We start from the raw sequence: 26498 nt of genomic DNA on the forward strand, positions 1-26498 counted from the left end.
ACTACTCCTAGTTATTAAAACTTCTAATCAAATAACATATAATCGAAATTACTAGTATATTCACTCCCAAAATAAGTGTTTTATATACATTTATATTGAAGTCATAAAATGCTACAGATCTCAATGAAGTTGAGAGAATTACTAAAATATAATTAATTTATTGTGCTAAGCTAAATTAAACTTCTTAAAAATTTCGTCAATTTTCAAATAACCTTTTACTAAGCAATATTACAGCAAATTACCCCATATAGATTTAATAGTGTAGGAAATTGGCAGATCTAGACATAAATGTAAATAAAACGTTTGTTTATCAAATTTCAGGAAGAGGTACTCGAAGATTATTTGCGCTAGCCATCCCTATTTAGCAATGATAGATCAGTGGGAATGCAACTATTCAACATCACAGACCGTAAACTCTTGGGCTACTCTTGAAAACCCGAAGATTGAGATTTTATAATCATTCGTAAAATGAATTCATGGTCTGAGAATACAAAGCACAATATTTCAATCAATTTCTTTTAACTTAGCATTAACGGGACGCGAACCGAATTTCCAACTCTTCATTATGACACGCGAAAACCGCGTTCGGCTCCATAAAGATATTGTTTTATGACTTTGATTGAAATAATCTCACTGTCATACATAAGTTATTTATAATTAATACACTGTAGATGAGCACATTTTGCAGTACATTTTCGGTGTTTTATTTTTCTGTGAAATAACACACCAAATTTTGATTCTAAAAGAAAAAATATTTGGTCGGTTAACAAAACTCCAAGGAACTCATGACACACATTGTAGATATAATGCATAAGAATCCTCTTTTTCCATCTAACTCTTACGTATTAGCCAAATTTGGTTGCATTAAAAGTATTTATGCACAAGTAGGCTTTCCCACACGCTGAGCTGGGTATTTTTCTACAAACAAACTTAGTATTTATTAGTGATATTTCATTGCAAAAGTAAAGGAAAGTAACCCTTAAAGCTTTATTTCAATTAAAGAGGCTAACATTCGTGAGTAAATAAACAAAATGTCTCTACCACGCAATCCCAACATTATCAAATTTTACATCACAAGAAACGAAAACTTGGGATCTTCAAAACTCATAAACACGACGTTGTAATCCCTTTTTGATTTTGTAGGGTGGATAATTTATTTTGAAAATGTATAGCCACAATTTACAATCTTTTTATATAAACGAATTACCGCATACAACGAATGAAACCAATGATAGTCGTAAAACCAAACAAGTACGTCTGTGAACAATGATGCATGCAAACCAGCATATATATGTATATAGCCAGGTTTCATGACTTTGATTTCTTGTTCAATTACGTTTTCAACCTGTTTCTTCGACTTACTCCGTTAATTATACAAGAATCAACTTGGAAATCTATATTTCAACATACATGATTAAACTGTACATACAATTACCTGGGCCAATATTTCTATAAACCTCTTTTCAGATTGTACCCATCTATTTAAGATATAATTATGATTGATAATTACAATGATTTCCAGTTAGCAAGCCTTAATTAACAAGTGCCTAGTTTTTGTCGTTCCACACAGTCGATCGAAGTATTTTTTTTTAAATAGTTTCATTATAAAACACGATCTCTGACCTTCACGGCTAGCGAAGATAGTTCTCGTGTAGCTTTGCGCGAAATTCAAAAACAAATACACACTTGGAAATAACTAATATCCGCAATTAGAGATGTTTTCTGAAATCAGGCTAATTTAAATTTTTAAGCAGTTTTGCACCAAGCGAAAACAAAACGTAAACTGTTTTACGAGACAGTTTTTAAATTTAGGACCATTCTACTCTTTACTGACATAGTAGCATTTAAAACTCGTTTATGTATTGATAATAAGTAACACTTTGTAACTGTAATTGAAAATATTATATTTTATTTTAAGAGAAATTCATGCTGACTATCGAAAGTTCACAACAGGATAATTATACGAGTTATGTCAATTGGTTTATTTTGAATTTCGCGCAAAGCTACTCGAGGGCTATCTGCGCTAGCTGTTCCTAATTTAGCAGTGTAAGACTAGAAGGAAGGCAGCTAGTCATCACCACCCACCGCCAATTCTTGGGCTACTCTTTTACCAACGAATAGTGGGATTGCCTGTCACATTATAACGTCCTCACGGCTGAAAGTGCGAGCATGTTTGGTACGACCGGGATTCGAACGCCTTAACGCGCTTGGCCATGCTGGGCACTATGCCAATTGATATTCAAATTTTAATAACTGTTTGTTTCTTTTAAGTGTTGCATTCATTAGAGTTATAGCGAAAGTTACGTTTAGAAAGTGATTAACTATTACTAGGAACGCTAATACTTTCGCTCCCGCGTCGCTTATATTTGAGTGACGTATTTTACGGTAATAGACTGCGTCACTCATATACGACGGGCGCACAGTATATTGTTAAATCATGTCACTCAAGTGTGTTTCTAAAATTTGTAAGGGAATGTATGAGCTCGGTTCATAAGCTTATTCTTAAGCTTTTGTTATGGCTTTAAAATAAGATTTAGGCAGGAAAATACTTGTGTTGGTATATAATAATGCAAAAAGTTATTATATGTTCATATATTATAAAACGAACATTTGAATTGTAAATATTTGTTGAAAATATGTTGTTGTTGTTTTTTTTCAACTTGGTTATTTATTACAAAAATAAAACATTCTTGTTATAATGAAAACAATGTGAGTGGCATGATCCTAGAAGTATATGGACATTCACAGAAGTTCATGTCATTCATTTTTCGAAATTTACAAAAACTATGTTTATACCTCATAACCCTAAGCCTGGCCAAGGATGAAGTTGCGCTAAAGCGAAATTCCACAAATATGACCTTGAGAGCGAATGTCCTAAACCCAAGTTCAGCCTTTGAAATTTTATTTTTTGCTGATCGGGTTGAGTTAAATATTTACACGCTTTTAATTTATAGCTTCATATGTATAATTAAGTATAATCAAGTAGATTTAATGCTGAAGTTTACGGTTATTACTATCTGTGCATAAAAATATGTAAAATCAACGGTATTATAATTATAAGGGCAAGCGTAAGATAATAAATAGCTATGCGAGAATGGAACTTTCGTAAAAACTACGTACTTGTTTTTAGTGTCGGTAAAGCCACACTTTTTAGTAATAACAAAAACTTATCAGATAGTGAAATTGTTCGAGTGGTTACTGCTTAATGGTAGTGGTAAGGTGTTTATTTAGGTAAGAATGTATTAAATTTGAGAAAATTTAGTAATGTGGCGTAAAGGACGAACATTAATTTTACTTCAAAAGTTATGTTTATTGTAGTTTGCTGAAGAACGTATGAAATTATACTGTAATGGCTGTAAACTAAAGTTAACCCTTACGCTTTTACTTTTACCTGGTTTAACCCAAAATTCGAATTGTTGAAAAAAGAACAGACTCTAGTGTATTAAGTTTTTTTTTTTAAAGTAGGGTAACCTTGTCTATCTCAGTCTGTAACGTGTTTTTAATAACTTGTATTAATATAACTCTTCTTATACGCTGAAGATTGTTTTAACAATAACTGAGTAATATTTGACTTTGGAATTTGAAAGTAATACTCTTTTTCATAATTTTTTTTTTTATTTTTATGTACGTGCTTTTAAGCTTGTAAGTTTGTAGTTATACTTTCATCCCAGTAATGACGATACCAAAGTCTTTAGGTGCCGAAAATGTAAATATGAAATTTCATTTGAAGTTCTATAAATGTATAAAATGATGAGCCAGTTTGTGGAACTGGCTCATCGGTTATTTGCATACCTCATTAATCAGTTACTTTCAATCTTTTCATTATTCTCGCAAAATAACTAGAAAAATTATCCTCATGAGTTGGCAAAGGTAAAATATTTTACAATGCTACAAATCAGGTTTATATAACTGATTTGACAAGAACACCGATAGCCTAAACTGGAGCTTTGGCTTAACAACAAATATAGTTGTAGTAACAAGAAAGTCTAATCTTGATTTGGTTAGTTATCTTTGTGAATGTAATACTAATTAGTTAAGCTGAACAAAGTCGTTTAGTCAAAAACAATAATGAAAAATCATAAGTGGATTACTGGATGGTTGGAATGACCAAAACTACTAACTGGAAAACTATAACTTATTTTGTAACATTTAATCAGTATAATTGTGGTTTTTATTAACTAGTTTTGTGTCTCCAATCAGTGTTCGTGGATAATTACTTAAGTAATTAATGGCCTAACTCTTTTTATTGCCTATGGATTAAGAATATATTTTGCCTAAAATATGAACTGATATTTTGTATTTTAATCATAATAGCATGTGAATCTGAGTTATGAAGACTAGCATCTTTGCAATGAAGCCTTGGGCTGTTGTAATTGCTATGAGTGTACAGAATAAAAGCTTAATGAATTTAGATCTTTCTTTCTTCTTTCTCAAATCCATATGTGCCTCTGATGTTCAGCTTTTTTACATTTGCAGCATAAAAGTATTGTTTTGTTGTTGTTTTTTAACTTTCATATAAAATGCCCTGTTCACTTTAAATACTTCTTTTTCTTGTACACTTATTTTGTGTTCATGATAAACTTTACTTTGTGTAGGATACTTTATCATAATTGAATGTTGTGGAAGGGAAAAGTTAAAATGTGATTTATAATTTTAAGATGTTTTGCACTTATTCAAAACAGTAATTCATTTTTTTTCTTCAAATTGAGCAAAAGACAATACTATTACTACATTTATCATTTTTTATGCTTGTGCATGAACTATGGTGGCTGGTAAACTAAGTTCCTGTATTTATCTGCAGAAATAAATATGCGAGTGATAAGTTTTATGATTTAAGAAAGAAGCTGCTGTTTTGAAAAATGGTGCACAACTTGTTTCACTTGAGTAATTTAAAAAAACTAAAACAACAGTGAATGTGTTTTAGTTGGTCATAATACTGTAGGCACTCTTTTATTAATTACTGGGGGGAAAACAACAAAACCTGACATGTGGGTCAAGCAGACTGACATTGTGACAAATCTGCTAGATTCAAGAAAGCTGACAAATTGCTATACAACTACAATTCTGTGACAAAGCTAAAGTTGAATTTGCTTTGGCTGTGTGTGGAAAATGTTTTATCAGCTGCTATAAAACTATAATTGTATTTCACTGTGTGTAATGGTAAAGGAGTTACAATAACAAATGTTATTTGAAAATGCTATGCATTACGATTGGAAAAATTTGTTAACCCTATCTGCCGCCTGATGTTTCATAAATCGTTTCTATTGCAATATAAAGGTACTTTTATCGACTGGGATTTGAGCACTTGCAACTTGGATTTAGAGCTGACAGATTAACTTGATAAATTGATTACTGTCACTTGAAATAACTGATATTAAAAATTGTTAAATCAATTAATCTAATGAACATAATAGAAATACTAATTTTTATTAATTTGATTATTACGGTTTTCAGTTATTTCAACATGCCATGTAATTGAAACTTTTTCTCATTAATTTTTTATTACTTCAAGGTTAAGGTTAATTAACCCTGTCAAAGACCATGTCACTGTATCTGTTAACTTGCATTCAAAATTTTATTGAACCACCATTTTATGAATTCATCCATAAGTTTGCAGCAGACTGTAGACTCAAATTTAAACTTGAACACTGTACATTATTAAATTTCATAACTTTTAAAGTACACATAAATTAACAAAAAAAACTTTAACATCAGTTTTTGTGTCTTGTATGTTGAATGCACCACTGGCTCATATTGAATGTTTATCAAAATACATAGCCTGTAGTTTTGTACAAATTGGAAACCCAAATTACTGATATTAAGAAGCTATATTATAAGTCTTTTTCTATTTGTCTGAGATATTGCTCATATACTGAATTGAATACAGTAGCCCTGCTTGCCTCCTAACTATTTTTGGAAATAGTTCCTTATGTGCACTCACTTGTGTATGTGACTAGAGTAATCAATTCAAAGCTTAAAATGTCCTTCTTGTAGCTCTCTTGGTTATTTTTGTTAGGATGCCATTTCATTCCTTCAAAACAAGATTTCAATAAGGAATGTTTTGTTTTTAGTCCACTAAAAATTTTGCATTACTTTAGACTCAAATGCAGCTTAGTAACCAAGCTTAATAAATTAGGGGAATTTTGTGGTATTAATAGTAATCTATGATTGTTTGGTTATTCAATAAATATATGAACCTTAAAACTGTTTCACATCCTATACATGCAAAATTTCTGAAGTCTTAAGCTACAGTAAGCAGCAACAAAGCTCAAAGGTGGCAAGAAGAGAACTGTTTGCTTTACTTCATTTGCTGTTCTTGTTTTTAAAAATATTTTTAAGACCTTTTTTTGGTAATAGTAATTATCTATATACAGTTCATAATAATGACAAATTTGATTTAAAAAATACTAGTCTTCTAAAACTGTAAAGACTGGTCACTTTGTAAGGATGAAGTTCAGTTTTATATTATTGGATATGGTAACATGAGTGCATGTTTGTTGTGTCATTTTAACTTCTGTATTGCTAACTGAGCCCAACTGGAAGGGCTCAGTATAATTAAGAAAAAACAACAACAAAAAAACATTAGTATAATTAATGGAGGTTTAAAGTATCTTGTAACTTGTAGTTATTTTAGAATGGGAGATAAAAGCATACTTTATATTTATTTCCTAATTTTCCTTGATGGTTATGAGGTTGAAATTGAGACCTTTTGATAGTTATGGTAGAGAGAGCAACAGACAAAATAGTTTTTTGTTAAAAAATAAATATTTGAAATGTATTTTGGAGGTGTTAGAGATTGTGCAAATAATACTTTGGATTTTTGATACAAAGTTTTTTTGTTTTTTTTAATTGACAGGAATTTCTTTACATTCAGACTTGTAACAAAATGCTGTTTTCACAAGCAAATCTTTAGTAAAAAGAACAAACTGAATTTTTATATACAAAAGCTGGAATCGCTACCAAGTCTGACAAATTTTGTGAAGATGTATACATGCAGCATAAAACATTTATAGTATAAATAGTTGACATTTTCAAATGTGTAAACAAACTTGTATTTTGTACTGCATTTGTTGATAAAGGGTTATTGTCAAAACTTGCACAATTAATCAACTGATGAAAATTAGCCTTTCTGTTTTGTCATGATTCTTGACTATTTTACTTATCTAAATTTCATATAAGAACAATTTGTCAGTTCAGTATAATCAATTAATGAGTTTAGTCATTAACCAATTATCAACTTCCTCTAATTGCTTAACCCTAATCAGATATCTTTCAAAGAAATGTTTTCTGAAACTATTTCGTGAAGTTAATTGATAACTTACTTATTCATACAAATAAACTTTTAAATTTGTCTTTGTTTTTCTTTTTTTCAGAAGGAAATAATGGCCAGCATATCTTCAGCTATAAAACATGTAAAACTTTTGGATGGTGGTCTTGCAACAGAATTAATGAATTTTGGTTTTCAATTAGATGTAAGTAATCTAATTTGCAGTTGGTTTTTACAGGTTACTTACTATTTTTACTTTTATAATATATGTGGAAATTTTATATTGTTGGTACTTGCTTTCATTGTTTTGTTTTCATTTACAAGGATTATTTTATTAAGATAATTCACTTGGTTGTAAGTGATCAGGTTGACTACAGTGCTTGAAGTGGCAGATTTCACATAAAACAGCTGCCGAGTACAAAATACTGTAAGGAACTTCTGGGATATGATTCAGAGTTTTGGTTTACATGTTCTAATAACCAAAATAATTATCAATTACAATTTTTGCTTATTTTAAATGAAAGCATACTTCATTTCTTCCTAATATTTATTATATCCAAAAATTTTCTGATGCACTTAACTTTCCCAGCAGTTCATTCTACTGATGAGAAATTTATCAAGAGATAGTGTGATAACTTTATTTTTGACATTGTACTTAAAGGCATTATCAGTAGGTATGGGGAACAAGGTAAAAAACAAATTGTTTGAACTTCAAAATGGGAATGAGGATCTTTTAAAAAGTACGTAACAAGTGAATCAAATTGCAAAGCTTATATTTTTAAGCTTACAACTAGGGCCATTTAAATAAAAAGTATCCAAACTAGGCTGGAATTAACATGTACATTATTTTTTCAAGCCACAAATCAATATTCTGACTCCACTAAAATTGATAAGTATTATAAATATGGAGTAAAAATAAGGATTTGTATGTAGTTCAAGAAAATAATATAAATACCACTTCCAGTTTTGTTTCTCTTTTCCTAAGATTATTTATGTCCATTTATGGATAATAAATTTTAAACTACATATGTGCATATACATTCACATGAATGTTATATTTTTCAACAGTTTACTTCTGCAGTGGTTCTTTTTCCACCCGACCATTATTTAGTATTTACTGAGCCAGGTGGTTTTATCTGAGGTTTGTGTAAATACATGTCTAAGCAAGTGTAGAGTATAAAGGAAGCTGCTCACAACAACATTATATATTTTGTATTTATAATGACGTGAATCAACTTTCAATTCAAAATCAATGTTTTAAATAAGTCAAGAACATTTAGTATTTCACCTAGCATTTGTCTAGGTTTTGATACAAAATACTTTGCTAATTTTGCTGTAGACTCGTGAAACAAAAATATGGGTAAAAAAAAATGCAATTTCCTAAAATCTGTAGAATAAACTCTGTTGTGGAGGTGGAGAAATCCCCTATGGTAATCACGTAATGAGAACTTTCTGAAGTGGCTAGAGAAAGCAATGTAGACACAAAGTAAAACAGCAAATTTTGTTTTAAAAGAGCAAATGGATGAATTTTGTCTAACAATTGGGAAAATCAACCCTTTTGCTATTATCAGTGTCTTGGGTATTGTTTCAAGAAAAAGTCAGACTTTTAAGATGGTTTTTGCTTTTTTAGGGTCTGTTAGAATGTATGCAATTTCTAGGTTATTCCCATTATGGACCACTATTATGGTGCATGGTATGACTTTCGTAATGATTTTCTTCAATATCTACTTAATGCTCTAATACCTCTAATGCCCCTGGTGTTTTAGGGGCAGAAAATTCTCAATTGTAATACTTCCCATTTGGCATGTATTGCTAAAGCTTGCATGCCTAACCCAAAATTTTATTACCCTCTCATATGAAACTGGAAAAAGAGAAAAACGCACTCATTCACACTAATTGAAATTTTTCAGTTTTCTGCTTAGGGTGATTTTTGAAAGTACTTGCCCACTAAGAAACGTGCTTTCAACAGCTTTAGCTCATGGTATTTAAGAAATATCATTTGAAGGTGTCACTTGTCTTTACAAGCAGAGATCTTCCAGTGCAAATGCAGCTTTAACTTCTACTACATATTGAATTTTTAATTGTTATGTCAGTTAATGTTTTGGGTTTGGATTATCATTTTGTTTTAAATCTATTTCCCACAAATATAAAAGCTTCTCAAAGAAGTTTTGTTTTATTTTTGTGTTTAACAGGAATGCTACTCTCATGATCTCTGAAACTTTAGTTTAACCTTGTGCAGCACTGTTTAAATTTGTTTGTCATTATTATTCCAGACAAATATATATATTTTTTTAAATATTCATAAGCATTTTTTTTTTTTTTTTATAGTAATGTTGGAGTTGTCAGAGTTGTATCTGTAACTACTCTGCTTCAGAGGGGTATTATCAGGCAAATAATACTCAGGTTTTTTACTTCAGTTAACATTTTGGACATTTTATTCAAATACTAGCTATAAAAATCAAACATCATAATTTAAATAACATCAACTTGTAAAATTAAAACTTTTAATAGTTATGATTTTATTTTGCAAAGTGTTTAAACCATTAGGAATGAATGAGAATAAAACTACAATGTGTATTCAGATAATACACCATTATTGCATTAAGAACCCTAACTTGTCCAAACTAGACACTGTATGCTTTGTGATTTATACAGCTAAATTTTAATACACCATAATATATAAATTTTTTTTGTTTTTGTTTTGCATGGAATAAGAAATTTCCACTATCAGTACTTGGTACATTGGATTAATCAATGTTCAATCATAATCCTTAAGAAATCTAAATAGAAATTGGTTATTCTGTATTACAAATATATTAGTTATACTTGCAACTTGCAGAGTTTGAAGAGGTAATTAAAAAACAAACAAAAGTAAGTATCTGATATTTTAATATATATAGTAGGTAATTAGTTTTAATCTGTTAACACTTCCAAACCCAAGTATGGTCTAAGTAATTGCTCCTTGTCACTAAACTTTCTTTGCCTTTTGGTACCCACCTTTGGTAGAACCTGTTCTATGGTAGTGGTTCTACCATTAAGTCTTGCATGTGATGTTGCAAAAGTTTCTTTCATCAATACCAATTTGGGTCAAACATTTCCTACAACTTGTATCAATGTTTAGAGTTAGTAAAGCTCTATGTGCTGTCAGTATTGCACAAACATTGCTTTTGGCAAAATGTATACATCCAAAACTAATTAATTTTTTAGTCTTCTGATTTATAATTTGTTTATGCTTTTCTTTCTGATTTATGGTATTAGGTAAAATGATATTAAACTAAGCACTTGATATTCAATATTGTGCAGTAAATTACACTTTGACAACAGTGTAAGACTTTTTGCAACTTGCAGAAAATACTTGTAAATATGTTTTAATGAAATATAAAAAATGCTAGAAATGCTTTCGTCACAAATACAACGGATTAAATCTGTAAGAATAATAACTTGCTATAGGTTTAGCACCTAAATCTTTTAAGGTGACCAGTTTTTACTTATCCTAAACAATATTATTAAACTGTTTCATGTTTGTGGGGAGTCCAAGCAGTTAGCCAGTGTAGATCAGAAAGTGTATGAAATTTGTATTTGCTCTACCTGAAGGCCAGGTGGCATCATGCCATTTATAAAAAAAAAAAAAAAAAAAAAAAAAAAAAAAAATCTGCAAGCATTTGTAAAGTGTAATATACATAGTAATTAGTAGCACCATATTGCAGTAAATGCTCTACTGTGCAATTAATCCCACATACCAGTAATTTTTCCATAGTCACCTCTTTGTGTTCATGAAGTTTTTTAATAGTGTATTTTCTTACTGTCAAATGTGGAATAATAATAATAAACTTACTGTAACAGCTTCAAGTTTTGATACTATTCTTCCTGTATTATGCATTATTGTTATGATACCATGAGGACTTGTTACAGCTCATCTGTTAAAACATTAATCATTAGATGTGATCATTAATTGAAGTAATACTCTAGAACAACGTTTACCAACACAAATGGTACTCTTATCTTAGGAGATCTTTATAAATATTTCACCACAGCTGACTAACATTAGTTAGTTACTATATATTTGTACAACATTTCAAGTCTTTCCAATTAATGCTCCACAAACAGTTACAAAGTCATGCTCTAGTGGTAGTGAAATGCTGCTCTAGAGCATGAAGAGTATACAGATATTAGATTAATTTCTCCATCAATGATCTTTTGTAGAAAATAAAAAGGAAAAACATTCCTAATTACAAGCTGTAACCTTTTGCACATTTTAATAAAGTGTGGAGTTAGCTGGTTTGATAGATTATATTAAACCATCTATCAAATGATGCAGTTGAAATTGTGTTGTGTGTATAAGATAGTGAATGTGACTGTAGTCACAATGACATCTTTGTTTCATACTTAAGTGTTTTCGAAAAATTTTCTGCACTTATTTACTTAAGTGTTAATTCTTGAGGCATGTTGTATGCTTAAGAATGGCTTTTAATTCTAGATAAGTTGGTTGTACATCTTACAATGCTACCAATAATATATTAACTGTAAACTTCGAAGAAAAATGAAATGTATATTATTAAAGTAATTGTAATTGCAGGATGATCCATTATGGAGTTCCAGTCTACTGGCAACCAATCCTCAGTCAATTGTAGGGGTCCATGAAAGGTAAAATTGTAAAATAATAGGCTTTAACTGTACTGTATCAAAAGGCTTGTAATACAATATTTATACTTTTATTGAAATGAATCCTTTTTAGTTAAAAAGCTCCATCCCGTGTTATTTGCTGAAGATTCAGAGGTGTTGGAATCATAAATTGATACATCCTATTTATATTCTTCTTTTTATCTGCCTTGGCTTCTTTACTTTCTGGCTCTAGTCAACTTATAGTATTTCCTGAGCCCCTCCTTTGGCTTTCAGGTCTGCTGGTTCTTGAGACAGGGCCTGTCCATATTCTTGGATGTTGTGTTGGGGTGGGGGAACAAGATTGTCACTTCATGGACATCTTGTTCTTTCACCAAGGATCCAAGGGCACTCTATGATCTGTCTTCAGGGCTTGTTGTTCAATTTGCATCATATTTATTATGGTCTGTTCAACCTGTTTTCACCTCCAACAGATCCATGGTGAGTGGAGCTTTGATTCTAAGTCATAAGAGTGTTAAAAAAAAAAAAATACAGTAAAGAGGGTCAATCTCATTCTTCTGTGACTTTATTCCCATTTATTTGTAGTACCCCAGAAGACATGAGATTAATATCCACTTATCAATTTATTTCTAGTCAACTAATCTAAGCTCCTTGTTTCTCCACAATGGAATCTTTTATCATATAATTGGTGACCAAGTTTGATATTACAAACACTTATTTACATATTTTAAATAGCAAAATCATTCTGGAGGTTTCTAAGGTTTGTGCACAAGGCTTTGGTATTGCATTGTCAGGCCTTACATTTTAGTCTTGCTTCAGCACCTTGCGTCTTCTACGGAGTTGTTTGAGCTTCTTCCTTATTGTTAGCATTCCTTGGGTCTGCACACATTATCATATGGATGACTGATTCCATCCCATCCATTAGTAGATCAAATTTCACAGGTTTTACTTTCAGAAACCACAAGCAGGCTTCTTTATCAGACTTGGAGAAATCTCATTATCATAGGTGCAATACCTCCTCTGTTTGGGTGTTTGTTTTCAATACTTAAGTAGAGTTCAACCAATCCCTGTCAAGCGTCAAGTAATGGAAAGAGCTAACAGGCTTTCACTTCTTCTTTTCTTACTGCACAGATGGCCTTTTTCATGACCAACAGATAACGTGTTTCTACCCTTGGGATCATCTCTTACTCGGGAGCAGCATTTTCAATTGGGAGTGGTGGTTTGATCAGAGCAATGCTACTATTGGGGTTACCATTTCCATCATGTTGTCCTGAAATTCATCTTTTCACAAATACTTCTCCTCAAGGTTGGAAGTTCCAGGGTGCTTGAACAGAAGACAAGTCTGCCCTTCATATTGATGTTCACTAACTTCTCGTGGTACATCAGGCAATGGATCAAGGCTACTCTCTGTTGAGGAGAAAAATTGTTATGATACACTCTAACAATTTCAGTACAAATTGTGCCTGTACCAGTCCTTACAATCTGTGTGGGATTCTAGCTACATTGTCAGCAGATGGTAATTATATTTTAAGAGATTATTCGTAACATCCCTGCAGTCTGCAGAGGTTTTAAAGGCAAGTTTCTTTGTTTCTTTTTTGTTCATAGAAATGCATATAAAGAAAACCTCTTTTGTTTTTAGTACTTAAACAACTTTACTGTTGAAATTAGTAACTGCCAATCTGCCTGAGAACCATCTGAATATGGAAACTAGTCAAAACACAACCTGAAGTAACATCATCATAATTTAGTTACTTCAGGTAATGAGAATTAGAATGGAAAATTTTGCTCTGGAGGAATGAATTAGTTATAATTATAAATTGATAGCAAGGTATAATGCACTGGTAAATATTTTTACTGAATTACTCTGAACAGCTTCAAAGTACTCTTTTTTTTTTCAGAGATGCCAACCATTATGATTTGAGCGTAATCATTACAATTTTGTTGTATACATAATGAGTATACGCTTGTACAGACAAATATTACGGCTTGTTGCAACTCCCAAATTGTTATATTATATAAGCCTTTCAAGTAATAATAAATAAAAGGACAGTTCAAATGGCTACATTTGAAGAAAATTTCTAGCGAGACGCAAATAAATTTTTAATAATAAATAAAAGGACAGTTCAAATGGCTACTTGCAATAATCATGTTTGTGCTTGAAATAATAAATATTTGTATCTCCATCTACCAATAGTTTGGATGCAGTGCCTCTCCATACTGGGTATGTGGGGGAAGCCATAGTTATGTCATCAGTGCTTGTCAGCCAATCGGTGCTTGCATAGATGGGTATTTTTTCGTTTTCTAAGCGGCATAGAAACACCAATGGGATCGTTCACAAGTTGGGAAAAAAAAAAGAGGCCTTGTTCACCAGATTGTCTTGTTTCTGGCAAATCTAAAAGGCCTCAAACTGCGAGTCAAAAAATTTAGGAAATAGTATAATACAAAATATCTGGTCATTGCATCAAAAGTCCGTGACAGTCATGCGTTTTGTACAGTTTGTCGCATCGATTTTTCTGTGGCGCATGGTGGGATAAACGATTGTTCCAGATATACAAAATTGGCATCTCGCCAACAAAAGGCCGAGTTGAAGACAAAAACAATGCAGATAATGACATTTATGAGTAAGAATTCAGAATATGAAACCATAAATGCAGAAATGATATTCATGCAATTTGTCATAGCTCATAATTTACCCCTAGCTGTAGCAAATCATGCAGGACATCTATTCAGAAATATGTTCCCAGACTCTGATATTGCAAAAAAAAATGGCTGTGCTAGAAACAAAACTACAAGCATTGTACAAATGTTAGGTTGTGAAGATAACACAATGATTTCAAGCATACTTACTAACAGTGTTTACAGTTTAGCCACAGATGGATCCACAGACATGGATGAATCAAAACTGCATCCAGTGGTTGTACGATATCTTGAACCTTTGCTTGGAAAAATTGTTTGTTCTCTTTTGACAATGGTGGAATGGAAAGAAGCTTCAACAGGAGAGAATATTTTCAAGATTTTGGACCACGAACTGACGAAGAGGAAAATTCCATGGGAGAACTGTCTTAGTTTTTCTTCGGACAATGCCTCAGTTATGTCTGGTATGGGTAAAGGTGTGATGGGACACATCTCAAGACGACAGCCTAGTATTTACTTCATGGGCTGTGCCTGTCACCTCATGAATATTGCTGCCCAGAAAGCTTCCAGAGAACTGCCCTGCCCAGTTTCTGATATATTGATAGATATCTACTATTTTCTGGACAAAGTGCTAGCAGAAAACATTTCAAAGAGTTTCAAGGATTGTATGACAAAGAAACAAGAACAATTCTACAACTTGTTAACACAAGATAGCTATCACTTTGGGTGTACCTCAACAAAATATTGGACATGTGGAAGCCATTGAAGTATTTTCACTGTGAAAAGGAAAAACTAGATTCAAAAGGATCTAAACGTGCAGCTCAGTCAGGCAGCAAGACTTTAACGGTCAAGACACCCTCCCAGCCACACAGGGACACAAGACAACAGCCTCCAAAAGCAAACAAAAACATTTGATATAACTCAGTATATGTTTAGGCAGTCTGACCTTGAACTAAAGAAGAGACAATCAATGAAAAAAGAGGAGGCAACAAAAGCTAGCAAGGAAGTATCCAATGAAAAGTTATGCACGGAGCAAGTTATATAAGTTGACAATTTTCTTGAACAACAAAATGAACTTGTTATTTGTCTTTTTCTTTAGTCTGTAATTTCTCTTTTTTGAGCAATCCAATTTGATATTGCAAAGAGAAGAACCTTGTATACACATTATGCATAGAACTCTGATTACACAAGTTAAAAATATACTTGTCAGATCCATCAAGCCAGAATATCTTGAAGGCAACATCACTGAACTTGACTACAACAATGAATCCTTACACAAATCTGATGAGGCAGTTTCCATTGGAAATGTTGCCAAGGAATACATTGTTAAATATGAAAAGGACCTGGACCTGATCAGCTTCTACACTAATTTGCAGCTACAAATTACATGATGAAACATTTCCCTCTAAATGATGAACTTCTGATCCAAAACTGAAAGTTGGCAAATATTTCTCTTTTCTATGCTTCTTCACAGACAGGTATCCTGTCCTTGTCAGTACACATGAGCATGACACTATTGACAAGTTGGAAGGGCATGATTTGAACTATCAAATTGATACTTTCTCAGAAACTGTTGACAAGTTATGGGTTCAGCTGTCTGCAGTTAAGGTTAGAAATGGCAACCAGAAGTATGACATTCCGTGTAGGATTATGCTTGGAATTCTTACAATCTTCCATTCTAATGCTGACAGTGAAAGGATATTTAGTTTAGTGATTAAAAACAAAAGTAAGCTCAGACCAATCTTGAGCACCTCAGTTTTGAGGAGTATTATAACACACAAGATGTGTGTGCAGTCAAATGGACAATGTTGTTATAACTCCCAACCCTCCAGAGACTTTCTCATGAAAGCAAAGGCTGAAACAGCTGCAAAACTATTACAGTTAGTGTCATAAACATGATATAAACTAGTCCTTACACAAAGGCTTTTTCTGGTTACTGTTTGTGCATGTTCAGTGTTGTTTTACCAATGTGTTTGTTATTCTGAACATTTCAAAATTTTTTTTAAAAATTTATTTATTAAATACACAAAACACTGTCATAAATGAGCAATCTATAGCAGTAATAAAAAAGTTAATAATAATAATAAACAGCTTAGAGACATTGGTCAGGCCTAGTAGCTGCAAATGATAAATGGCTCTGTCTACAATCATTATGCTCGGTCATTTGAAATAGTTGGCATCTGTCTTTCATAAATTTTTCTTTAATTTATAGGACATTTTTTGTCTTAACTGTCTTTTGTCAAGAAATTAACCAGTCTTTTCAATACTTTTACTGTATATTTTAACTTGGAGGTATGATTACTCTGTTCATATATTAATGCTAGTCTTATTGGCAATGAGGTGTTTATAGGAACACAAGTTGTAATAATGTGAATGCTTTCTACAAGTATGAAGCATGATTATAATTAATTGTACTTCTAATAAGACAGAAATATAAGCCTAATACTAAACACTTCTAGTTCTTAAATCCTCACTTCTGTGAAACTTGTCATTAGCAATGTATATGGCAAAAAGAATGCAAAATATTGTTTATACATCATTTTAATTCTTAAATTGCTAAGGGACTAGATACATAATGCAAGTTTTAAAATATTATAAGCCTAATAAAAATGTTGTGCTAAGTATAATTAAAATATTGTAGTAAGTTGGTTAAAAAGGTTAACTTGGTAGAATATCTTGCAACAAGTTGGTGATTTAAAAACTTTTGTCCTAATAATTAGTGCAAATTTGAAATGCAAATCCTTTTACCAAATTTAAAATACCAAAGCGTATGGTTGTTTTGTTGTTTTCTAAATGCTTTCTTTTTTACTATGCAGTAAAAATGAAGCTATAATTTTGTTCATATATGGTAAAAAATATGATGTACAGGTTTAATGCATTATCTTCTGGCTATATTCTCTCTTCTGTGAACTGTAGTTTCACCCATTCAAGGGTCAGCAATGCAAATACAAATTGGGTTCTTACAGTAGTGAAGTAATATAGGAACCTAAATTTAGTTTATACTATATGGTAAAGTAAAAGACTCAAAAATCCCCATAGAAAATAATTTTGATTTTTTTTGTCATACCTAACTTTCTGATCATATTCTTTAAGTTACTAGTGAACAAAAAATGCTTAATGGTAGAAATTTTGTAAAGATTGTTTATTGACAGTTTGAAAAGTTCTTATGAAAATCAACAGATAAGAGAAATATGTCAGACTATTTAGTTTTCCTAATGACCTTTTGACAACATTTTGCAAACTACAAGTTTAGTGTTACTAGGGCCCGGCATGGCCTAGCGCGTAAGGCGTGCGACTTGTAATCCGAGGGTCGTGGGTTCGCGCCCGCGTCGCGCTAAACATGCTCGCCTTCCCAGCCGTGGGGGGTGTATAATGTGACGGTCAATCCCACTTTTCGTTGGTAAAAGAGTAGCCCAAGAGTTGGCGGTGGGTGGTGATGACTAGCTGCCTTCCCTCTAGTCTTACACTGCTAAATTAGGGACGGCTAGCACAGATAGCCCTCAAGTAGCTTTGTGCGAAATTCCCCAAACAAACAGTGTTACTAGAACAACTGGTCATATGTAAGCACCAAGTAGCCTTCATTTAAAGGTGTTTTTGAAGTATTATCTAAACTTAACTACTTGTTATGTTGGAATTAATTCATTGTTAATATTAAGATATTTAACTCTTATTTCATTTTATGCTAAGTTATTAAATAAATATTTCATATGGCATTTATTAATATAAAATATGACTAATACTTACAATTTTAACTAGGCAGGCAAGTAATTCCAATAGAAGGGGGCAGGGGGAAATGGTGTCATGCCTGTTTAGAATTTGATAAGAAAACCATGGAACAGACTTTTCTACATGAAGTTGCATATTTTTTCAGTGTGTGTGTATTTCATAGTCCTACACCTTTTGCCTTTTTCATATATCAAGTTACCTAAGGAGTGGATCTGATATAATCACAACAGCAAGCTATCAGGCTAGTGTTGAAGGTTTTGAAAAATACTTTAATGTTTCTGTTGAAGAGGCTGAAAAGCTGATAGGATCAAGTGTTTCTTTAGCCATCCAAGCTTGTGAAAATTTCTGGAATCAGTATCATTTTCAAATGGAACTGGCAGGTCTCGTTTTTCTCTGTACATCTATCAATAGATTTAGTATTTGCTTTTTTAAAATATTATTAATACTGTAATATTTAATCTTACAATTTTACAAGCTTTTAAACAGTAACCTAAAGCCCTAGGGTTTCTAGTATAAAAGAACTGCAAGAACAATGCAAATCTTTAATTAGACATTAAAACATAGCAGAATTAATTTTTGTTATATTTGATTATGTATGAATTTCTTGTTTTTAATTCCTGTAATATTTTTTTCAGTCGCTTAATGATAGAGAAATTTATGTATGTAAGGAAAAATGTTAGCTGAGTTGAATGCTATCTGAGCCTATAACATTTATACTTATCAAATGTATAATGCACTGCATACTAAATTTATCTGTGCAGTCAATAAATGTTGGTAACTAAGTAGGTAATTATATTCCCAGTCTAACTAGTACTTGCAATACTATATTAAAGTGAACTTGTGAAATGCTAAGGAAGCTGTTTTTAACTTCTTTCAATGTATATTAGATTTTTAGTACTCCATTTCAAAATCAAACTTGCATAAATAATTTGGCAAAATAAATAGTCTAAAAATGCTGTTCAAGAATAAATAATGAATTGATTGAATTTTCTTTATCACCTGCATTTGACATCTACCTTTTGTGACAATTTGTTTTCATAGCTAGTTTTTAATGGGTAATTGGTTATGATAAATATTGATGTTGACATTTCTCTATAAAATAAATATATGAAGTTTTACCGTTTATTTTTAAAGGAAAAACAAAACCTTTGGTGGCAGGATCTGTTGGTCCTTATGGTGCAGTTCTGCATGATGGATCGGAGTACACTGGCAATTATGTTGACAACATGACATTAGAGGTACTCTGACTTATTAAATATAGTGCTGTAAATATTGCATTTCACTATTATACTTCTAAATCCTCCATTTTAATTATGAGTATTCTGAGTCTCATTGCTATTTCAGTTTCTTTTAGTTGCAATGATTGGTTTGGGTGTCACAAACATGTGAAAGTATTGGATTGAGTCAATAATAGGTTATTACAAAATTTAACATGAGGCATTCTTGGATGAAGACCTTTTTTGTATTAACTATTTGCTCACTAAATGTTGAGATTAATTTAATGTTCAATTGCAAGTGTAGTAGAAAACTCATTCAGCACTGAATGATTAATTGTTTTTGAAATAGGTATGTCACTTATTAACAAGCTTAAAACAAAGAGCAAATTGTGCAAGTAAAAAAAAAAAGGGGGGGGGGGAAATAACAGTGCTCCAGATTTTGAAACAATACAACTTCCATCTTTTAGAAGTTATAGATATTCCCCTGAAAGTTAACAGATGAGATAGACTTGTATATAGTGAAAACATTTTTGAATAATTAGTTATTAACATAGAAGGAACTGCAGAAGAAAATGTTTTACATCACCAGCAAAACAAACCACTACAACTGCTGATACTGATCCCAAGAATATCCACATTATTTTAAAGAAACATGAAACTGCAGAACAGAGAATGGTGATTTGATGTGGTCATATACAATGTCATTAATATTGGTCAGTTTTTCATTGATGGGACACTGGAATTTAAGAAATTCTATAAAATAAAGTAGCATTCTCCAGTCAAAGTGATCTTAACATAAACTGGAGCAACTTTTTTATTTGCCCACTGATGTAACAACTTGATTTTTTTTCTCAAAGTATTTTTTCCTTAAGACTATATCTAAACTTTGTAGTACAAAATCTGGAATGAATTAATCCCTCTTATTTATCTATGAAACTTTCCACAGCCTTAAATCTGTCGTCACGTTTAGCAATTGAATTCAAAGCTACCACATCTAAAACAAAACTGATTTTGTTATTTCTTTAGCACATCTTCAACAAATTCAAAATCATGTGTAGTAAAATTTTGGAACATAAGAGGCAATCCATTAATATCTTATGGATATGGATGGGAAAAGTACACAAGTACTCAATTTCTGTATTACTTAACATTTGCTAGCTGGTATTGCCTTGCATTTATCAACAAGATTCAGTAATTTTTCTTATGATATTTATGCATCTGTTTGAATAAACTTCCCCTCTTTATAAAAGTATTGGGTCATAATTATCCACCTTTTTTACTTTTATTTCATTTCTGAAATATCAAATTAGAAGTTTTAAGTTTCTTGAACATCACTTTTAAATTATCCTTCCTTTTGTTTTGTGTGATTTTTTTGACAAATATTCTGGGCTTATTTCTTGAACATGATTAAAATCTGACTTGCCTTTCACTAGAAGTTCATCTTTATTTGAAACTTTACACATCTTCTGCCAATTGTATTTTATTAGATTTATTTGTGAGAGTAAATGTTAATTTTTTGCTTATTGTACTATTTTCAAATTTTCTCTGAAGTTAATTTTGATTTTTTTTTTTTTATCCTACTTGTATTTTGGTAAACTCTTAACCTATTTTACTTAAACATGTTTTTATCCTAGGACAGCTTTTCTGCAATTTCCTTTTTTCTTTTTCTTTTGATTTTTACTGTATTTGTCTTATTCTCCACTTTCTTGTGTTTACAATATGAATTCTTTTCTACTTTTGTTAATATCTTGAATCTTTACCCATGTTTGTAATAACTTTTCAGTTTTCCTTTTACTCGGGATTTTCTTTCTTTCGTTATATGAACCGCATTTCCTGTTACCATTTTTCATCACTTGTCTCTTCCATTCTACATAAATCGTTCCAATATTCTGTTAGTGCTTCCAGACTGCCCTTTACTTAAAGTAATAAGGCAGAAGTAACTGATTATGTAAAGTTTAGTATTAAGAAACCATCAGCATCTTTAAGACTTGTAGGAAATACAATTGGTAAGAGAAAAAGAAATCAAAGAAAATGTGCAAGAGAGAGAGAGAGAGAATACAATAGTTTATTACTAGTTGTATTACATGTTGGTAAATTAGAAGTATTTGGTTTTTAAGATTTGATACAATAATGATAGTTATTTTCACTCAAACTGATACATTATTAAGTGGTGTAGTAAAATAAGTATAGTTATCTGTTTTACATTGATAGGTAAAAATTTTTGCAATTAATACAAGTAAACTACTTGTGCAGAGGATATTTTACTGGTAAAGTGCCTACAAAACAGAACTTATCTAAAAGAAATGTACTTGTATGTCATATGTGTTTTCTATTAAAAACTTTATAAATGATTTGTCTTCAGAACATAAACTTTCCTTGTGAATCTGTCTCTTTAATTGCACATTTTTAGTTCATGAAGATGTTTATTGAGTGTTTGTAAGTGTTCTCGTAACAAGAATAATCAGTCATGATTGCCTGACTTTATGTTCAACAATGAAATTTTTAATTTGTTAAGGTTCATTCTAAATTGTACATAATGCCAAGTCTTTGTTAATGCCTGGCATGGTTTGTTTTGAAAAGTAGAATTAAAACTCTACCAAACATGCTTGCTCTTTCATGTGTAGTGGAATTATAATATGACCATCTTATTGGTGAAGATATCAAAAGTCATCAACAAGTGCTATTGACTAGCTACTGTCAATCTAGTGTAGCTCTAAAATAGTTTTTATGCAAATTAAACAAACGTGCAATTCAGTATCACGCATGAATTTTAAATTTAGCAATTGTTTGCCCAGTATTGCACTTATTCAGTCAAATACTGGTCAATACAAAATCTTCCTTATGAGCATATAGCCTGTAGCATCAGCTGAGGATAATTCTCTTTTAATTTAGTAGGAAGAAAAATAGTTTGCAATAGGTTTTTAAAGAAATTTTTAAATGTAGTCAACATTACAACATCTAGATATGTGCATGTGTAAAAGTTTTTGAAATAAATCTTAGTTTTCTACATCCATATTTTGTAACAAAGCCTTTCTATATCATTGTTAATGTCTTCAGAAATTTAAGGCAAAAAACTTAAGTATTCCCCAAAAAATCCCATAGCTAAAATAAATCGTGAAATGTATGTCTGAGTTGCATTTTCAAGTTCAACATCTACAGAAAAAAAAATTAAACTAAAAATTAAGAAAGGCAATGTAATAAACACAGCTTTTTGGTTTTGTTATCAAAAGCACCAAGTGAAAGTAGGAAAATTTATACTATAAAGAGAAATAAGTGTACCCTCCATGCATTTATTTGCATTGCAGTATCCTGTCAGTAAAACTTTCTTTAGCTAAATATAACTGGGTACATGTGAACTTAGAAATTTAAGAAATGGTAATTAATTTGGCTACAAGGTCTTAATCTATTTTTAAGTTGTTCTTAAATTAGTTTAGGTCTAAGTATAAAACTAAAAATTTTATGTACCTTCTTTTCTTCTTTATTTTGTGAATAAAGAAAAATAATAAAACTTGCCTCTTCATGGTTTGTGATAAATTACAACTGCATAGTCTTGAATTTATTTAAGATGTGATCATTAATACAAAAAATAAGGCTTTTTATGAAATCCTTTAATTTTTAAATCTTCAAGATTCTGTGTTAAAATTAAGCTTTTTCAGTAAATATAGTAGGGTGGGTTTGCACTTGTAGTTGGTTTCACTGAAATGTTAGAGTAAATTAATATCTGCATTGTATACATCTTGCTGTTTTAAGTACAGCAACTGATGGCTTGGCATCGTCCCAGGATAAGATGTTTGGTAGAAGCTGGCTGCGACATCCTTGCTTTTGAAACCATTCCTGCAACTAAGGAAGGAATTGCATTATTGAAGTTGCTCTATGAATTTCCTGAAGCAAAAGCATGGCTCAGCTTTAGTTGTCAGGTGCTATATACTTTATTAATAAAAATTGTCTGTATTTAATATAAAATTTATGAAATGCATAGTAATACAGTAAAACCTGTCTAAGGTGGAATTGCACAGGACCAAGTAAAATTTCAGGCTTCTGCAGATTTTCTGGCTTTAGACATAGTTCACATGCATTTCCTTAATTATATATAATTTTTTTTTTTTCCTCAAGAGAAGTAACATGTTTGTGAATAAAGTTATATTATTTATGCTATATTTATTAGAATAAGAACAAAAATAGATAGACATTCAATTCAAAATATTTGAAGGTGTCGAATTTCAACCGTTTTTTATTTTTAATGGCCTTTCTCATGAGGTTAAAAGAAAATGCCAATTCTACGGCCTTTTTGTGAAGTTCATTTTTGCATACATTTTGATAGCATTAATATAACTTAACACATGTGATGAAGTAGAAATTTCTATTTCCTTGCTACCCTTTTTTAAAATTAGGGAAGATGGAAATTTATTTTCTTTGAGAAATATTTAAAGGGTAGAATTTTGCACTTAAGACAAATATACTTCTACAAATACTGAATCTACTTTAACTGCAAAAATAATAATGGCAAAAAAGAACAGAATATATTAACCAATACTTGCTGTAACAAAATGTCCAAGAATTTCTTAATATTTAATCAAACATCATGTTCTTACTCATGTTCTAATCCTACTTGTTGATAGATGAGGTAGTTGATAGTTTTTTTTCCATCCATGTTATGTAGGTTCTGCCATATAGAGGGCCTCTTATAAGAAATTGTAAGATAATTCTGTAAAATTGATATTTCCAGCTTGTACAGGTTTTACTGTATTTAGTACAAATTTTTTATTTAAATCTCTAACACTTTATGATGTACAGTTTCAATACAAAACGTACAGCATAAGCATATGCTGGACTATACAAGACCAATAGTGTAAATTGCAAACCAGTGATTTATCATGTTTTGTTTAACAACAATTTTTGTTCATATCAAATCTTTTTTAGGCTTTAGTAATAATTTCTACAGACTGTATCTTAAGGTATCTGAAAGTTGTTTAAATAAGACATATTTTAAAAGTTCAATATTGTCTAAAAAACAAACTGCACAATTTTTTTTTTTTTTAAAGCTCAATTCCTGCATATTCTTTTTATGAATTATCTTTAAAATTGCAAAGTATAAAATAACAAATTATTGAACTTTTTGTGTACCTAGGATCCTCATAAACTTGCTCATCAAGAAAGTTTTGAAACAGCTGTAAAGTCATGTCTTGCTGTGGCACCACAGCATCAGCTACTAGCTATAGGGGTTAATTGTTGTCCACCACGTTATGTTCAGTCTCTGTTGTCAGACATTCAATTAGTGAAACAAAACTTGCCACTTTTAGCTTATCCAAATAGTGGAGAATTTTGGGAAGCTCGCAAAGGGTAAGAATACTGCTAGAACTGACATTTGAAGCCATATTTAACTTATTTTTATTGTGTTACTTTTCATTTTTGTTTTCCTTGAGTGATTCATTAAAGAGAACTTGGTTTCAAAACAAATTTTGTAATTTACTGCAACATTTCATTTTTTATATTATGATTATTAGCCTGTGATATTTTAAAGTCTTGCATTCTGTGATTGTAACCGATTGCTTGATTTAATTACAATGTTAAAGCAATTAATAAGCAAGTAAATATTTTGTCACATTAAAGTACAAACATTGCAGCTGCAGAATTGTCAAAAGCCTCATGGTACAGATCATTTTACTAATCTAGACAGTTCACTTGCTGCTAATTTCTGGTGGGAAACTTGAATCTTCTTTCACATTAATTAAAACAAGTTTTGTTTTTTCTTCTTAAGGTTTGAACTGTGATATAAAATATGATCATTTTTATTCACCATGTATAAATGCTGGACTTTCTTTTTCTACTAGAGAATAGTAGTAGTATTAACAATTTTCTGTAATATGAAAGTTTGTTATAGGAATATTTTTAAGACCTATTACACTAAGATAAAATGCAAGCAATGTTATTTTCACAAATGAGCAGTAGCCTAACAATACTGTTGGTTTTGTGTGAAACTAGAGATAGTTATCCCAATTTCTAGAAAGTAACATTATCTAATAAGACTTGTTGTTCAAATTGAAGTTTCTTTTTATGAAGTTACATTTTTAATGTCTTCTTTTTGACTAAGTTATAGAAAGTATAAGTTTATGTATGCTTTCCTTTTAATCTTTAGCTGGATGCCTAAGCTTGAAAGCCATCCCCTACATTACTTTGTGGAAGACTGGATTGACTTAGGTGTTCGGTACATTGGAGGTTGTTGTAGAGTCACTCCATATCACATCCAAAAAATTTCTGAAATTCTTCAAACACTAGCCAGTGAAACTTAATTTCCATGTATCTTGCAGTTATTTGTGTAAATTAATAAACTTGATTTTCTTGTCTGAAGCCAATGATGCATTGCTCATATGCCTCCAAAAACATGGGCATCTTCTGTTGAACAGTGAGTGTATGGGGGAACTAAGAGGGAAGTGGTGGTTTGTTTTTAAATGAAACTTTAGCTAACAGTGGTATTAAAGTACACATTTATTAGAGAACAGTTCTTGTGCCCTCAGAGGATTTTTCTAGTTTTAAACATCAAAAATGTTCCTATTTATTAAAAACAAAGTTCTGGTACAGAAGAAAAAGAGAGGATGTTAAATCTGCATGTCGTGAAAAAGTAAGCAGTAAACTAAACTTCACGTATTTGTTTATAGAATTGTTAATAGTAATCAATATTTTGTAATACTGTTTGAAAAATGTTCCTATGAATGACAATTTGTTTTAGTGTATAAATCTTCACACATTGTATATCTTTAAAAGAAGCAATAAACTAAACTTTGTTTTGGTTTTTTATTGCTGTTTTATAGAGTTGTCAATAGCAAGCAAACCATAGCAGTAGTTAATAATAGTACTATTGAAAAATCTTCCTATGAATTACTTGTACTGTGGGGCATGGAATTTGTCTTAACTTATATTATATAAATTTTAAGTTGGAAGTCTTGCTCGGAGAAATTTCCTCAAAGACCCTACATAAGTTACCATACAAAACTATAAAGGTAACATAATAGCAAATATTAAGAAAATTATTAAAT

General features: G+C 31.1%; 1 protein-coding gene across 6 annotated transcripts; it reads left to right on the forward strand.

Moving 5' to 3' along the window:
* The first annotated feature begins 2403 nt into the window (after positions 1-2403).
* On the forward strand, positions 2404-26259 carry LOC143225465 (betaine-homocysteine S-methyltransferase-like). Of its 6 annotated transcripts, none has more exons than XM_076454932.1 (8): positions 2404-2465; positions 7374-7472; positions 11844-11911; positions 18443-18627; positions 19382-19485; positions 23220-23381; positions 24593-24804; positions 25601-26259. In XM_076454932.1, exons 2-8 carry the CDS (start codon positions 7383-7385, stop codon positions 25752-25754), a joined length of 975 nt encoding a protein of 324 aa, XP_076311047.1. In that variant the 5' UTR covers positions 2404-2465; positions 7374-7382; the 3' UTR covers positions 25755-26259. The 6 variants fall into 6 exon arrangements, with proteins under 6 accessions (XP_076311047.1, XP_076311043.1, XP_076311044.1 ...); XM_076454928.1 differs by lacking the exon at positions 2404-2465 and adding an exon at positions 2839-2919; XM_076454931.1 differs by lacking the exon at positions 2404-2465 and adding an exon at positions 2898-3231.
* The last annotated feature ends 239 nt before the right edge of the window (positions 26260-26498 follow it).

The sequence above is a fragment of the Tachypleus tridentatus genome, chromosome 9, assembly GCF_004210375.1.
Source record: "Tachypleus tridentatus isolate NWPU-2018 chromosome 9, ASM421037v1, whole genome shotgun sequence".
NCBI classification, from domain to species: domain Eukaryota; kingdom Metazoa; phylum Arthropoda; class Merostomata; order Xiphosura; family Limulidae; genus Tachypleus; species Tachypleus tridentatus.

Bases quoted from the DNA above. Each gene is read 5' to 3' on its own strand.
- LOC143225465 (XM_076454928.1), top strand. From the start codon at position 2,854: ATGACCTTGAGAGCGAATGTCCTAAACCCAAGTTCAGCCTTTGAAATT. The intron at 18,628-19,381 runs GTCTCGTTTTTC...TTATTTTTAAAG, and splicing joins TTTTCAAATGGAACTGGCAG to GAAAAACAAAACCTTTGGTG. The intron at 24,805-25,600 runs GTAAGAATACTG...TTTAATCTTTAG, and splicing joins TTTTGGGAAGCTCGCAAAGG to CTGGATGCCTAAGCTTGAAA.